This window comes from Ahaetulla prasina, chromosome 1, assembly GCF_028640845.1.
Source record: "Ahaetulla prasina isolate Xishuangbanna chromosome 1, ASM2864084v1, whole genome shotgun sequence".
NCBI classification, from domain to species: domain Eukaryota; kingdom Metazoa; phylum Chordata; class Lepidosauria; order Squamata; family Colubridae; genus Ahaetulla; species Ahaetulla prasina.
The window spans coordinates 98564089-98581359 of NC_080539.1; the positions used below are offsets into that span (position 1 = coordinate 98564089).

The 17271-nt window shown below is 31.8% G+C and overlaps 1 protein-coding gene across 4 annotated transcripts in view; it reads right to left on the reverse strand.

The window, feature by feature from the left end:
- The window catches only part of STXBP5 (syntaxin binding protein 5), a 132417-nt gene that overhangs the window by 23454 nt on the left and 91692 nt on the right, over window positions 1–17271 (reverse strand). The window contains exons 16-22 of one of the 4 annotated variants that reach the window (XM_058170010.1): window positions 16864–17042; window positions 15594–15719; window positions 14020–14171; window positions 7952–8017; window positions 5581–5640; window positions 5435–5482; window positions 107–157 (exon numbers count right to left, since the gene is read on the reverse strand). In XM_058170010.1, the coding sequence (XP_058025993.1) occupies window positions 107–157; window positions 5435–5482; window positions 5581–5640; window positions 7952–8017; window positions 14020–14171; window positions 15594–15719; window positions 16864–17042 (682 nt within the window). The remainder of the gene's footprint in view (window positions 1–106; window positions 158–5434; window positions 5483–5580; window positions 5641–7951; window positions 8018–14019; window positions 14172–15593; window positions 15720–16863; window positions 17043–17271) is intronic. The other 3 variants (XM_058170019.1, XM_058170027.1, XM_058170036.1) reach the window with 3 other exon arrangements.

The window sequence follows — 17271 nt, forward strand, 5'->3', positions numbered from 1 at the left end:
ATTTTCCCTACTTAAATGTGTGAAATTTCAAAATACACAGTGTGTATTTTATAGCCTTTTGAAAGAGTATAAACACCATTAATACAGGCTTTGAACAAATACTTACCTAACTCAGGTTTCAGTTCAGTTGGTAAGCTTAATTTTCTAGACATCTTTGCTGAAAAATAATGTATAGTTTTGTAATAAAACTAGAATGATCATATTTTCAGAGAATATGAAATAATTAAAATTGTCAGTTTTCAAATTCAGAATTCATATATTAGTTCTAAGCAAGGAAGTATGTGTATGTAAACAAATATTTATGAAAAGTTTAATTACAAAGGTGCAATGAGAGTATGACAATTACTTTTTCTGGAATTAAAGCAAGTTAAAAATACTAATATTTAAAATTATTAGGACTTTATTGTGGTACATTAGATATTCTGATTTAAATTTGTGCTCCCCCAAATACATATTTTAATCAATACAATCAAGATGGAGCCAAAGTTATTTGTAAAAATATCTTTTTACAAGACAATATTCTGTCCCAAATATTGCAATTCTAAAATGGCAAAGATCATAGAAAATTGCCAAGAGATTGAGTCTCCAAAAGCCCCTGAATGTTAGAAAGATTTACAGTTTTATAGGAAAATTAAAACACCACAAAGGGTAAAATATAGGGTACATAGGGATATTAGAGATATACTATGTGAGAAACTCCTAGCATATTTATAAATGATGGTTTCTGACAGCCATAGCAGGCATTGGGATGAGTGAGCATTCTTTTTCCAATGACATTGCTGTGTCCCACTATTCTTACTCCTAGCTTGTGTAGGGAAAAGAAAAAGAGGTTTTCAAAAAGATATTCTGTCCCTATTATTGAGGACAGATATATAAAGAGGATTCTATTATTTAGTTATATAATACAAGATTTATCCCTTAAAGCTTGCAGTTGCTAAGAATAAAACTATTTCTTAAGGCATCTTGTGATACAGCTTTTTTTTAAAAAATAAAAATAAACATGTTTTACATCAATAAATAAGACAATGCCATGCTTTGTAGGAAAATAAAATATTAAAGAAATACTCTATACTGCCTAAAATCTAGTCAGAAAGCTTTAAAAGAATCTAAATGAAAAAGCCTTGTAACATAATTAGAACTGTAGCTACTATAAACATATCCTTTTCATCAAGGATCCTTGGAATTATTGAACTGTTTCCAGGAAGTTCTACCAATTTCCCTTCTTCTTCAGAAAATACAAATTATGCTAATAAAAGGCCTGGGGGATGGAGCTTTCTAAGGCTGTTATTTGTTACTGCTTTTTGTTTTAGAATAATTAATTTGGCTTACAGGTAAGTGGAGTAAAATTATTGTTTTATGTTATGTAAAATCACCGTTTGTATTATGTTGTGTATATTGCTTTATATGTTGTTAGCTTAAAATATAGTTGAAAGTAGTTGTAGAGTTTAACACGCTCTCTGGTATTAAATTAAGAATCTAGGCAGCTTACTCCTTATTAAATACAATTTTGACAGAAATTGATACAATTATGTCTTTTTATTTTTAGGGGAGTTTTCAAAATCCACAATGGAAATCTTTTCACCACCTTGAAGACAGACAAAGACAGCAACACAAATTCATGCAAACTTCAATCCACACACACAGTTTAAAAAGGCTAAATTTTTGTAGGCATTAGAAACCTGAAGATTGGAAATTATACTTAGTCTACAACAGTTCTCTTTCTTTTTCCTATTAAAAAAATTGTACCTTTACCCCAACCATTAGTAAATATTCAAGTGCAGTAGCACAATAACCAATAAAGTTTACACATGGCCAAATAATCTCCAATAAATGAAACCAAAGAGCGTTGACTATTATCTGATTAGATTGATCTAAACTTGGAAATAGTGGCTATACTTGTGTTTTACTTAAAACACACCCTATGGTATAATAATCTGATTAATTTTAATCAAGTGTCACTTCCTTTTTAAAATTGCCATCCACTTAAACAGAAGGCCCAATATATTAAAATAATGTTGGTATTGAATTATAATCAATATATATGAAAAGTGCTTATCATGGCAAATGCTACATAAGCCACAAAGCAGAAAAAAATTAAATAGTCACCAATGTCATAGCATATAAGTCACCCATCTAAATCCTAAATACTGAAATAATAATTATATATCATGTATTAGATTGCCATCTGTAAATTAAAATTTTTAATTTTTTAATTGACAGATGGTAATTCCGATGGCACTTAAAAAATCTGTACACTGCCAGAATTTCCATCATTCAATTACAAAAGATAACACTACTTGGAACACATATTGTATGTTACGCCAATACATTACAATATCCTAGGTTCTTGGGAGAATTTGATATGTAGGAATGCCATACCAACTAAAGAACTGGCAGCTGAGATTTCACACTATTGTGTATATAACAATTGTATTAATAATATAAAGTTTTATTAAAATCTATTGATTTAAAATTTTATATGCAAGACTATTCAGTACACCATTTGCTACTTTTATTCTCAACTCTACTCAACTAGTGTTTAATACAACCATGTATTGTTTGGACTAATTCTGGCACCACAACATCATTTGTCAAACTGATCTCTGCATCTTGTCCCACTTATTATAGAAACATATGATAGATTTAATCCAATGCTTTCCTCGTTTTATACAGGAACAAAATCACATTGCCTAGTTTATCATTTTTGACAGACATTTGCAGATAAAAACTTTTATTTGCTGAAGTTGATTTTTGCAATTAGGGTAGAAACTGAACTAGAGATTATTCTTGCTTAGGTTTGCTTTCTCACTGTCTTGTTGTTAACAGGAAGTTTGGAGAATTCTACTGTATCTATCTTGTTTTGAATGGCAAGAGGAAATACAATCAAGTTCAGAAACTAGTATTTATTTGTAAATCTTAATGAACTTCCTTATGGCATTTGAAACTGCCAACCATTCTCTGAAATGAAAGATATTTTTTCTCTGAACACACAACTTCATGAAACTGGTAGTTGTAGGAAGCACTTTTCGATAGACCTGTGAATATGAATTTAAGCATTTCTAGAGATTTTTAATCTTGAAATAAATCTTGTTTAATTTTGACCCCACAGAAAAAAAGAAAAAAAACACCATTTAATAATAAAAAGAGGTTCTATGAAACATAAAACATGCTATATAAAACTTGATTTACTGATAAATTAATGTTGCTGTAGTCGAACATATTTCCCTGTATGATTTCTCCATTAAATAACAGGTTAGTAAAAACCCAATTATAATTTACAAAGTACTGATGGAACTAAAATAAGATTAATACACTGAAAGATAAAAAAAAATCAACTAAAAATGTGATGCTTTCTTTCCAAACTATTAAATTTGCTATGATATATTTTGAATCTGAAGAGCAAACAAAGTGGAACAGAGTGCACCTTCTAACTTTCCCTGATTTACATGAATCAAGCAATCATTTTCTTGTTTTTCACTGCAATCTTAGTCCTCTGAGTCAGGCAAGCAGGAAAACAGATAAAGTGTGAACCATATAATCATCAGAAGAAGAAATGAATTCTTTTCTCTTCTCTTATGAAAATATCCCTCCCCACTTTCCAAGAACACTAATCCTAACTCTTATTTTAAGAGGACTATGTGTTGTAAGCATAGCAATTGGAATAATTCAGTACAGAAAAGACTTGTAGTTGCATAGGAATTAGGTATCATTGGTGGGATACAAAAGTTTACAATATCTAGAATATTTGTCATTTTTTCATAATTCTAAAAAAATAAAAATGCATTTACCTCCACCCTCCCCAATTCTTCAGTCCAGTTTAATTCCCCCAATTCTTCAGGAAAAATGTAAATCCCTTTTTGTAGGGAAAGTTTCTTCTTTCTTTCCCACTCCAGAAATATTAGTTTTGCAACTATTTACCTGAAATAATTATGTGACCAGAACTATTTCTCCATTTATATATTTAATAGAATGAGTAATTTTTATTTTTCTCTGCTACCTAGTCAAAGCAATTGCTGCAAGTAATCATAAGTGGGTTTTTTTGAATAGTTTTATTTTAATTGTAGATGACACCAGACTAATGGAAACAAACACATTAAAACTAAGTACTTTCATTGTTTCATAAGTATTATATTACATTGGAACTACTGAATTCACTGTATTTCCTATTTGATTCATCCATCTTTCTCAGTTTGTAGCATTATCTGAATGGCGCAGGATCCATCCAGAAGAACCTAATACTGATGCTCCTAAAATAACATATAATACATTTTTAAAATCTATATTACACCGCTAGTAAAACATAAATATATCTAGCAGGTTTGGTTATTATTATAATATAATTTTTTTGTTAAGAGTGCTTATCATTCAATGCTGTTAATATGATTTTAAAAATGTATCTTTTCAAACCATCTGTTATAATACCCGTCACCATGAACTTCTGAATTCTAATTTCAGAAAAAATATAAGGTAAGAAAGTCACTGATTTCAACACGCTGACTCAAAACCTGGAAGTTATTAGTCAATAATTTATCAAACATACAACCAAATATATATAAATCATTTGAATGTTGTCTAAAAGAAAAGAGATAACTTATTAATTTATCAGGTGTGCTATAAAAAGACAAGTTTTGAATGAGCCAAGCTCTTGTGCAAATATATATATCTTCTTAGATAATTACTAAAATCATAAAAGTAAAAATGACAGAAACTGAAATATAGGGAAGAAGAAGAGCCCTTATAGTGCAATAATGTAATATATACTCAAGTGAGCGCCACTCAATTAAAGTACATATTCTCAGATAAATGGCCAAAAAATTACAGCTTTAATTTAAATAGAAAACCAGTATCTTTGTACTTTAAAATAAAAGTTAAAAAGCAAAATAACCATATCCAAGCAAGAAAGTATGCCTATCTCTCCTGTATGTTAATTCATCATTCACCATAGTTACATACTTACAAGAGAAGGTTCAATCATCATTCACATGTACTGCAAATGTTACAATTTTCAATTTATTGTCAATTATATTAGTTTGGTTAGCAGTTATTCAGAGATAAAAATGTGTCATACTTTTATTCTTAAAATAGGAAAGGATCTATAATGATTCATTTTAAGATAATTAGATCTATTCAAGAGGACCAAGTTACAAATGATTTATGCAGTAATGCTTACACGATTGAACTTCTTCAATATTTTAAACCAGAAGCCATTTTTTTTGGTAAAGAAATGTGTGCATAAAATTAGAAAAAAATTAAGAACCCATCGCCTTGATTAAATGACAAAGCAAAGTATTTTAGAAAACAAGCAAATAAATGGTTAAGAGAGTATTAATTTAATAGTAATGCACTGCAGCTTGCTGTGTTTTACAACTGAATTAAGCGCTGCATAGAATAAAGTGCCAGGAAGGAGCAAAGGATATTTTTTTCTAGTTCCTACCTATATCACTGGCTATCATCTTGGAAAACTTTCTGCTTTTGGTTTTCACTGCAAATAATATTTTAATAGAAAATGTCAATTTACTAAAAATATAAGCTAGTGAAATCAATGATAATACTGTACTCTTAGAAATAAAAATACTATACCCTTTTCTATAAAATTATTCATTTTTTGTTCATCACCAGAATTGTTGGGGGAACCAGAACCTACATGAGTGAAGACAAGAATGAAAGGAATATAAAGAAAAGAGGTTCAAAACAAAATACATACAGGCTAGGAATTGGAACAGATTGTAAAAATAAAGAAAGGACACAATGTCTTAGTCTGCATCAAATGCAATGATAGTCTAAAATATATATATCATCACTGAGTATGGATAACTTTCATATTTAATTTTTTTTGTACTGGTAAGAATGTCTATATAACATTCAGCTCTCCAATTATACCTCCTTCATCCCTTTGATGTCCAGAGAATTTGTAAAAGGACCTTAGTTTCACAGACAACTTTGTATTTCCTATGTCACCATGTCATTATGTTTTCAATCAGTCACCATGTCATTATGTTTCATTATTTTGACTAAAGTACTCATTTCCTAATGAAAGATAATCAAACTCCATCTATTAAACAAGTGCAGATGATACATATTTACTTAATACTGTAAAGAAAAATAAAATTTGACAAGACTCTTTATGTTTAACAAAAAATTTCATAGTGCATAATGACAGACAATATAATTTATATTTAAAATTCCAATGGTAAATTATATATGTAGTCAATCTAAATCAAAAAGAAAAGAAATAAATTAAGATTGAAAATACATCAGTGAAAGTTTTATTGAATAGTAAATTATAAAGTGCCACTCTTCATTTTAAAGCAGAATAATTTTTCTATTACCTGTAGAAACTGAAAAAAAATCTGGGTACAGTGATTAATTTATATGAGTTTCCTGCTTTTAAAAAAGCTCATTTAGAGAACGTCTCAGAACATCTGCACACGGCAAATTTCATATGTGTAATTTATAGAAGCTATGTAGAGTAACAGAATTGGTAATAAAACTGAATTAGGTTAGGTTGGTTAGGTTAGGATTTGCATGTTAGTGACCAGGAAAAAAAGAACTCTATTACATTCTCTAGGATGACTTACCATTAGAAATCGCAATCCTATCTAAATTGAGATGATTCGTACAAAAAAATGAAAATACAAGTATACTTGTCTTTATTATATCTTCAGGAGTATTTAAACAAAATTTAGAGCACAGTTGCTTTCCTATATATCAAAACTTCTTAAGAAATAATATTTTACTTACCTGTAAAATTACTTCTAAAAATCACAAGATCCGATGGAAATACTATTTTGAACTACTTCTTTCTAAGAATCTGTATGGAATTTTGGAGTATGCTTTGTTTCTTTCTTTCAGTTGATAGCCAAATCTATTCTCCATTATTGGGTAACATTGCAATTAAGCTCAAATAAGTAAGGGACTCTTCTCAAAATAAATTAAATAAGTTTAAAAAAATCATGAAGATCCTGCAGTTATTCTAAATTACACCATCTATGGCAGTATGATCTATTTTTTTTTTCAAATTTTCTACTAATTCCTAAAGTTCTTCCCACCAGCAGTGGATACTTTTATAGTACTTTGGTATCCCTTTCCCTGCCTGCATCTCAGATTGCTGTCACTGTAATAATTCAGGCTACAGGTAAAATGATGGAATAGAATGAAATAAGTGATTGCTACCAGCCATTTAAATTTAAATTGATAAATGTATCATTACAGTCATATATTTAAGGAACATACTACAAATAATCATTTTATTTGCTGACTCACTTATGAATACTTTTGATACCATCACAGCTTTTTGTTTTTATTCTAGATCCCACTCTGATCTTTCTTTACATCTTACTTCCAGAATTAATACATATATATGTGATAAAATCTTGGATGTCTTCTATATAAAAATTACATCATTCACATATAAATTGAAGCTCATGCCAAAGTAAAGTATCACACTCAATTGCAAACTTTCATTTCTGAATGTTATTTAAAGAAATTATACTTCTCAATAGAAAGATAGAGCAAATTTCATATTTGCCTATGGTTAGAAAAACACTGCATGAAATTTCTGGGATCTAAGTTTACTTGAAACTCATAGTCACCGGTAATTAAAACACCTCCCCTACGTACTGTAATTATTTTTGTTGCCAATAGTATGTTGTTAGTTGCGGAGTCGTGTCCGACCCATCGTGACCCCATGGACTGCCAATAGTATACATAAATTATAAGTACATAAAAATGGATATGGTATAAGGATAATTAGTATATTAAAGCAGGGACAAACTTTTCACCTGACAAAGATATTAACAAGACCACATACTTGCTTGAACTGTATATATGAAAAATCATTGGAAGTTCATTGGGACGTACCTTCTGGAACCCAAAAATCAAAGAATACTTCCCCTCAATCATATAGCATTTTGAAGTATTATTTAAACTATTTGCAAGTTTAATTAATTACCTGAAGTGGGTGACTTGCAACGATCCTCTTGTACTGTAGTACTTTCATTGATATCACAAAGACCTGCTGTAAAACAAAAAGCATACAATAGACATTTTTCAGATTTTTAACAAGATTTATTTTGGAAAATAAAATACACAAGATTTTTGTTTATTGAGACCAAGTATACAAATGTAATAAGTATATAAAGTGCAGCTGCACATGATTAATCTGGAATATAATACAATCTATGGTACAAACAGCAAATGAAACAGAATAACCACTCTCTACTTTTTTAATTTAAAATGTCAGAATTCTCCATTCTAGAGAACTACTGTTTTAATTTAACCCCCCCCCTTTCAACCTCTGATCCCCACTACTCAATACTATGTGTGGATAGCATATTTTTATCAAAGTTTTGCAAACTGGTTTGTAAAAGACTTTTCCATGTTAGAGGACAGATGATTAGCATATTAAAGTGAACAGTACATCCCCAAAAGACATTTTGTAGGCCCTGATTGCCTCCCTCCCCAGAAAGTACAGACCAGATTGGTAATTTAGGGGGAAACTTGTGTGCAGCAAAATACCAGGGGAATAATGTAAATGATCAGATGGAGTGAGGGAAAGAAAATGAAAAAGGCTATGAAGAGCAATAGGAGATGTGGTAGGCAGGTGGAACAAATCAAGGATGAGCAAATGAAAGAACAAAAATACTCAAGAGAGACAGGTAGCACTTTGTGCACATGACAAAGTGTACATAAACTCTCTAGTGGATTCAATTGTGCTGCCAGAAGATTTGGCATATGAGGGTGGGATCTGGTGATGGTCATACAAAAGAAAATCCTAAGGCAACAGAGTTTCTATCTGGAAGGCCCAAGCATCAACTATACTATTTATTCAGGATCTCACATTAATTATTTTTATTGTAGCCTTGAAGTAACCTTTTTATAAAGTCCATTACTGTAGCATTTCATGAATGGCCAATCATCCACCGTCACTCATTTTATAATGGCATGTATAATACTTCTAAAAATTTCAAATGAACCCTCAAGCCAAACCATTAGATAGTCTTGTATTATAGTAATACTTCACTTTTATTATATATTGTTCCAGGGCAAACTCAATTGTACATTTTAAATATGAAAAACCCTTAAAACATAAATCGTTCATATTGCAATGATACTTCTTTAATTGCAAAAGATACAACAGTTGTTACTGTGAATAAAGACTCTCATTTGGTATACAGAGTCATTAAAAATAATTCCAATAATGGAATTTGGCCAGGTCTCTCCATATACAAGGAAGAATAAGCCATGCTTCCTTTCATCACGAAAGCATAAACTTTTTTTTTCTCAGTTTGAAACATTCAAATGTGTTGAAAGATAACAGTCTGGAAAATACAGTTTATGCTTCATTTCTATTTTAACCCTTTTAATTTCACTAAATACTGCATTGAAGATTGAAACTGAACCCAGCACAAAAATGAAATAGACATTGGCAGTCCATAAATAAAATTGGGGGGTGGGTGGGTTGTAATATGAGAGATGGTGAGGTAAAGCTGTAGAACTAGAACAAAAAATAGTACAGTATATTGATTAAACTGCTGTATTAGGATTGAAATGACCCAGTTGAAATCCAGCTCAATCAACTGAATTACTCTGTTGCTGTGGAGACAAATTGAAGGAGAACTCCATGTAACTTGCCTTAAATTCCTGCAGAAAGTCAGAATAGATACTGGAAGCAATATTCATATTGGGAGAGAAATGCTCTTTGTAGTATATTCCTATTGACTATTCCAATTGTGTTTTACCATTAACTAGTAATTTTCACAAGCCCTTATGTCTTTTAGCCTTATGTCTTTTACTGATAAGAAAATGGGGAGGAGAAAGCCAGAATATAAAGAAAAGCAGCAAGGGCTTAAAATTATCCTTCACTATCACCCCTTTTCAGAGAGGCATGTCTCTTTGATTTTGCATGAAGCTGCTGAAAGAATAGTAGATTCAAAAATTCCTGGGAAAACATCTGATTGATGAGAAGGTTCAAGAACTAACTGGGAGATAAAAATTATTTTGTTACATAAATAGAAACCATGTTACTGGTTGAGATGCATATTGTTAGCAGTTAGAACTTTATAATTTAGACATATCAGCACAAGATAAATAATGAACAGTACTCTAGTCACTTTTTAAAGGGCTCTTTTATGGCATACTTTTACAAAAACAACTTTGATGAAGTTACTATGTTTGAATTGAGTGAAAGTATACTATTTTTATTATAGCATTTTTGGTGAAAGGATCTATTTTTTTCTTTTGTTGCAACTAACATATGCAATCATTTTATAATTTTGCAATTGCTACCAGTGGGAGTGATTTTTACCATCTGCAAAATTTGCTTTCCAATACTTTTGTCGCTGTTTTAAAATTCAGGTAAAAAATTTGGGGCAAATAATTTTCCTTTTCTGGAAACCATATACATTTTATAATATAATAACTCACTCTGTATTTTTACTCTTACATCACATATTGTAACTAGACTTAAGAAAATAAAGGCAGCCTGAGATAATCTCTTTCATACTTTGTATATCTACTTCTCTTTCCTAATTCTGCAGTAGAATATCCTGTACTGATACTGTACTATCCTGTACTGATAGATCAATATGATGGATAAAATGCATTTATGTGTCCTATTTCATTTGAAGCCATAGTGGTACAGAAGTATCTTACTAAAAATTTCAGTATACATTGTATACTGTATACAGTATACATTATATTGTAAAAAATATAAAATATAAATTATTTTATATGTTGTAATTATTGTGAAAATTATAAAATATTTGACGAATTCAAAGTTACTATGCCAAATACATGCACTCACTCCTCCCTCATAAAGAAAAGCCTGACAACTTATTCCCAAAATAAGAAAGCTTTGAAGAATAATCATTCTCGATGGTTTCAGAGAAATCTGGGTTCTTGCTTTACTCACATCTCCTTATTTCACCAAAGAGGATGGGAAGAGAAGACATGATAAAAAATTAATGAGGCTTAAAAGAATCGAAACCTTAGCAGCATACATGTTAACCATGTCAATCTGAGAGAATACAAATGGAGTAGACTCAATTTTGAGACCATCATGAAAGGAAACGACCATGTGATCGAGATGTGTGGCATACATACTAGCTTGTGAAGAAACACTCTGAAGTCTATTATGGCAGGGTGAGAAACTATAACCACCAAATGGTGTACTTTACAGGCTTCCCATCCCTCACTCATAGGGATCTAGTAGGAAGAGATTACTTTAGCTTAAAGCTGCAGCATTATTTGCATGCTTATTTGCAAAAACAAAACATTGAGACATTGTTCAATTAATGACAATATACAGGTAGTCCTCGACTTATGACCACAATTGAGCCCAAAATTTATGTTGCTAAGTGAGGCAGTTGTTAAGTGAATTTTGCTCCATTTTACAACCTTTCTTGCTACAGTTGTTAAATGAATCGCTGCAGTTGTTAAGTTAGTAACATAGTTTATTAAGTACATCTGGTTTCTCTATTCGCTTTTAGAAGGTAACTTTGCTTTTAGATGGTAGCAAAAGCGGATGACATGACTCCTGGACACTGCCACTGTCATACATATGAGTCGGCTGCCAAGCATCTGAATTTTGATCACATGACCAGGGGGATGCTGTAATGCTCGTAAATGGGAAAAATGAACATAAAGTCATTTTTTTAGTGCCCTTTTAACTTTAAGTGGTCACTAAATGAACTGTTGTGAGTTGAAGACTACCTGTAGTGACATTGCTATGAAAAGAAGGGGGGAAAAGCATTACTGAAAGCAACAGCAAACGCCAATTAAATTTTTCCTTTCTCATCTGACAGTTAACTTTCATCTGGTATGAACTATGAACTATGTAACATGGCAGGAAAATTCAGATACTGAATCTGGAAAAGGCACCTTATTTACTGCTTGTAAAGGGACCAGATAGGACAGTTTCTCATAGCCTCTTTCCAAAGCGTATACTAGAAGGTACCTGTAATAACTAAATAATGCTGGTGAGATTTGGTAACTGTTGGCTGTAAATCAAATATAGCACAGTGTAACTAGCACAAAGAGATGAAGCAGATATGGAGGAACCATGTATATTCTGTATCTTGCACTAAAAGCATAACAATATGTATCTTTGTAAATATAAAAATCCATTTTTTGTTCATACTACAGTTAGAAAAGTTCTAATCTAAAATAAATCTCAGGAAACACGAATAATTATGCTGAACCTAAATCTACTACATTGTCATTAGATAACTTACATATGTTAGAGGTGAGAAGGTTTTTCACAGAGTCTGAATATAAGCTAGAATGGCCACACATGCAAGAAATAACAGCCAGCATGCCTTAGTGAAGCAATAAAAAGAAAAGACAAAACACCAACATTTTGCATTGGAAGCCAGGAAAATCTACGGCAGAACTTGATTTGAGTAAAATATATTAAAAATAGAATCTGCTAAAAAAATTTTTTTAAATGAATACAGAAATGATTTCTTTTCTTTGCCTAGAAGAAAGCTACAACAGTATACTTTTATACAACTACTTCAGTTGATCGCAATATGGAGCTACTATAAAATCTTTGAAAAAAAACATTAGTTCTGGTCCTGTCCTCTAGGTCAACAGAAAAAAAATGTCCATTTCAGTTTATGTGTGATATTTGAAAGTTGCTATCGAATCTTCTCTCAGTCATCTTTTCTACTGGGTTGACTTCCAGATACTTCACCATTTTGGAAGTCCTTCTCTGAACTTGTTCTCATTTGTCACCATCCTTTTTGAACTGTGATGCCCATAACTAGACACAATATTCCAAATGGGATCTGACCAGGGCAAGTGTAGTGTTAATAATTACTTCCCATGATCTGGACTCTATTTTGTTAATGCATCCTAAAATAGCATTTGCCCTTTAAGCAGCAGTGCCCCACGGCTGGCTGAATTTAACTTGTAATCAACAAGAACACTCAGCTCCTTTTTACACATATTACTGCCAAGCAAGATCTTCATCATGCTATACTTTTTTCCTATCTAGATTTAGAACTTTAATTTTCTTGCCCACTAAATTCCATTCTATTAATTCCATTCAATTAATTCCATTTGGCCTAACTGCTCAAGATTGTCTAGATTTTTTTAGTCTTCTTTCATCTAAACTCCTTCTCCTCTTCCCAGTTAGGTATTATCTATAAATCTGGTAAATATTCTCTAAACAATCTCATCCCAGTCATTAATAAAAAAAATAGTTGAGCAGCACAGAGTCTAGGACAGTGCTCTCTGACACTGATACTACCCTTCAAGCAGAAATATTAATGACCAGTCTTTTAAGAAGTCATTCAATCAACTGTGGGCCCAGCTAACATTTAAGTCATATTTTACTGTTTTATAAATGAAATATCATGTGGTACTCTGTTGAAAGCTTGCCAAAGTCTTAGTGAGGTTAGACTTTACATTATGTCTAAAAAGTTAGTAACTCTATCAAAGAAGGAAACGAAGTTAGACTCACATGATTTATTTGTGGCAAACCCATGCTGACTCCTGTTAATTGTAGCATGCCTCTCCTACACTGTAAAGAGAGCTACTTTAAGAAAGTATCAACAGCTGCCTAGCCCTAGTGAGTAGTGTTCAGCACTTCCAGAATTGTCTGTTCAGACACAGGCCATGCTCCTAATGACTGTTGACTTTTTTTAGCCAATCAAATTTAATATACTATAATAAGTATGGAATTAAAAAAAATAAAAATGAAAGATGGGAGAAGCGTTGCGGGTTATGACCGAAGTAATTAATTCAGAAATTTGCAAATAGAAATCCATGAGGGAGAATTTGAAAATAATGAGCAGAATATGATAAATTGATACTGTTTAATTGAAAAAGGTGTTAGTGTCTGAACAATTTAATATGAGTAAGTCTGTCCAGCACAACCAGAAGGGAGGTTTTCTAGAAGAAAATCCTACTATCTATGTAGCTACTATCTGGCTTTGATTACTTGTCATTTTCAAAGAAAAAGCTAGTAATCCACACTTCTAAAAAGCAAAGCATACATTTTTATTAGCCCCTTACCTCCAGATGGTTGTCTACTTTTACGTGGAGATCGAGGTTCCCTCCGATAAGGATCATTAGAGCCATACAATTCAATAGTGCCAAGGTTTAAAAGCATGGTCTTTTGAATGTAATCAACCATTGCAATACCATTACAATTACCAAAAACTACTCTGGAAAAGAGTTATTGGAAAAAAACATATTTCAGATGAATGTTTTCTACTTATATCTTAATTTTCCAATATGTACATTTAGACTAAAAAAGTAACTGAAAAATAACTTTAATAATAGTAACATTATTTCAAGTATCTGAATATCAGCCTCTTCCTCAAGGTTTCCTGCTCTTACTACATTCTGATTCTCTTACTCACTCATCAAAGATTTTAATTTTTGCAAACACTTTCTTTTAGCTAGAGCTCCAGAATATACAATTTCATTATTATCAGTTTTTCAGACATTCTACTTTTTGACTAAAACATAGCAACATATCAAACCAATAAATATTTGATTACAGCCATAGATTTTTGACATAGATTTTGACAACAACCTTTCATTATTTTATAAAAAAATATATACATACGTACACAGATATAATTTTTTATAAAATATTCCTTTAATATTAAGTTCCACATTGGTTGCTTAATTTATTAAACAGCAATAACTTTAAAAATACAGACAAAATATTAATACATTATTATAATGCTATGCCATAGGAATATTTTGGTTGACATTTTCTAGACATGTAGACAGTTTCACAAAATTAATCATCCATATAAATGAACAGATACAACAGCAATCAAGTTGGGCAATATGAATAAATACTATTCATAATACACAAAAGAATGGCATTTTACCCCAAATAATTATGGAACTTGTGAATTGAGGGGCTTCTTATATTCTCTGATTAAAAAAAGAGAATATTTAATAGATAGCAATGGACAAAGATACAAATAACTGAGGCATCTCTGCTGAAATGTAATGTTGTCTTTGAAGATTAGCCAGCAATTAAAATTGCTTATCTAGAAATTTTTAACCCTTTCTCTAGTACTTAAACAGGCCTTTCCTTTTTTCCCTGTCCTGTACATATTCCCTCATGTTATTACCATTCAGTTTTGTTCCCTTTCTTTCTTTTTCCCTTCCCAGTACAATTACACTTTCCTCTTCATCTTACATCAATCATACTTTTTTAAAATTTCAATTTTTAAACATTTGTTCTGTAAGGAACATCTGGTTATTCATGAAAAAATGATTGGCATATATAAATGTGAGTTTAATTAATTTTACAAACGTGTGTCTTATTTTAAAAGCAATTAATCTTTTCTGAAAAAAATGCCATACACACCTTACATCAATAGTTATTTCTCCCACTAATTATACAGAAATTCAAAACGTTGTTATTAAGGGGACTCTAGACTAAGACTACCGCACTACTGTAACATATACCAGTAGATTAATGGTATATAACCTGTATATAACCTTAAAGTACCTGGATAAAAAAATACTGAGTTCATTTATTATTTGTGTGAGATAAAATATTGAGTTCATTTTCTAATATAGAATATGAGTGAGATAAAATGTAAAACCAGTTTACTTACAATCCATAGGAAGAGTTGATTGCAAGACTTGTTATTTGCTGAGGAGGTTCACCACTCACCCATACTAACTGGATAACTAGCTCGGTCTGGTATCCTGGAGACTGTTTAAGGGAAGAATTTTTAACTCTGCAACATAAATGAAAAGTGCATTAATACTTAGCCTTGGCTCCACACCCTTTATCTGAGCAAAGGCTTGCGTAAAAATCTCTTTTAAATAAAGTTTTAAACAAAAACTTTCACAAGGCTCAGAGGTTGTCTAGCCAGATAGTATGATCAATAACATCAAAAGCTGCCAAGAGGTCTAGAATGGCAAAGGGAATTGAATGCTGTCTTAGTCTATATGAGAGCCTTAGCCCAGATTGAAGAAAGTCGTTTCAGTGACATTTCCCAGAAAATGAATATTGGAAGCTGCACAATATTTATGCAAGACTATGGGATAGAGAATGTCTGAGAATCATTCTCTTTGGCAAGGGTAGTGTTTATTGCCTTCTTCTAGGCAGCCAAATGTAAGGAGGTACTAACAGGCTCATGGATCCACATGTTGTTCCTTTAACCACCCCTCAAGTAGTCAGGATGTGCAGGGGTCCACCCTACATGTAACAATGGATGATCTAGACTTCCTATTCCACTTCCTCAGAACAAACAGTCCAAAAGGAATTCCAGAGAACAAGGCAAAATAATATCCCAGTTATTACCAAAGACACTGCCTTTGGAGGTGCAAGACTATGGTGAGTCTCAGTAATTTTGTGAACAAAGTATTGTGTAAATTGGTCACAGCATCCGGGAAGGAGAGGTTTCTGTTGACACTTTCCTCAGAAATCAATAGAATCCATTAGGTGCCTGGGATGAGCCATTCAAATAATCTTGCCATCCTATAGAGGTGACTATAACTATAACCAAGTAATGATATGATCTGACCATAACAATAGGGTATCATATCCCTTTTAGTTCTGATATAACATCAGTCCAAGGCAAATATGAAATCTGAAGTATGACCATCTACACATGTCAGGCCATAGATGACTTGAGGTATGATTGTGGAGGTCAAGAATTCCAAAGCCTTGTCAGATTCGGCCCCTAAAGCAGGGAACCCAGCATCAACAAGTGATAGTTCTACACCACTAGTCCTTGTGTGTTCAGATTCTGAAGCTGGCTATATTTTAATGTTCTAACTAAAACAATATGTGACAAAATACATTGAAGTATTTCCATCAGCTTAAGCACTCAAGATAAGCAATGCCCATTATTTAGAATGTACTATTATACTTACTTTAAACATGGGACATTATCACGAAGTCCATCAGAGGAGCTACTACTAGTGGAGGGATGAGACTGGGGGATGATGGATTGAGGATTGGAACCTGTGCCTGGAGTAGGTAATGGTGGCATTTGCTCAGGATCAGGAGACTCTATATAATTTATTTCATACAACAGCCGTATTTCAAGCATCTGCGAATGAGAATGAAAAAGCACAAACTTGATAACAAGAATTTAAAATTAGTGACACATTCTCTTAAAGGCAAATAACTCATCTTGTCAATATCCTGAAGCTGAAATGTATCCATCAAACTATTACAAAAACAAAGCAGGTATTTTATGAAGATGTCACCCATGGCTCTAACTTCCATAAAGACAGACATTAAAGAATGCTACTTTTAAATTTGAGTACTAGAGAACT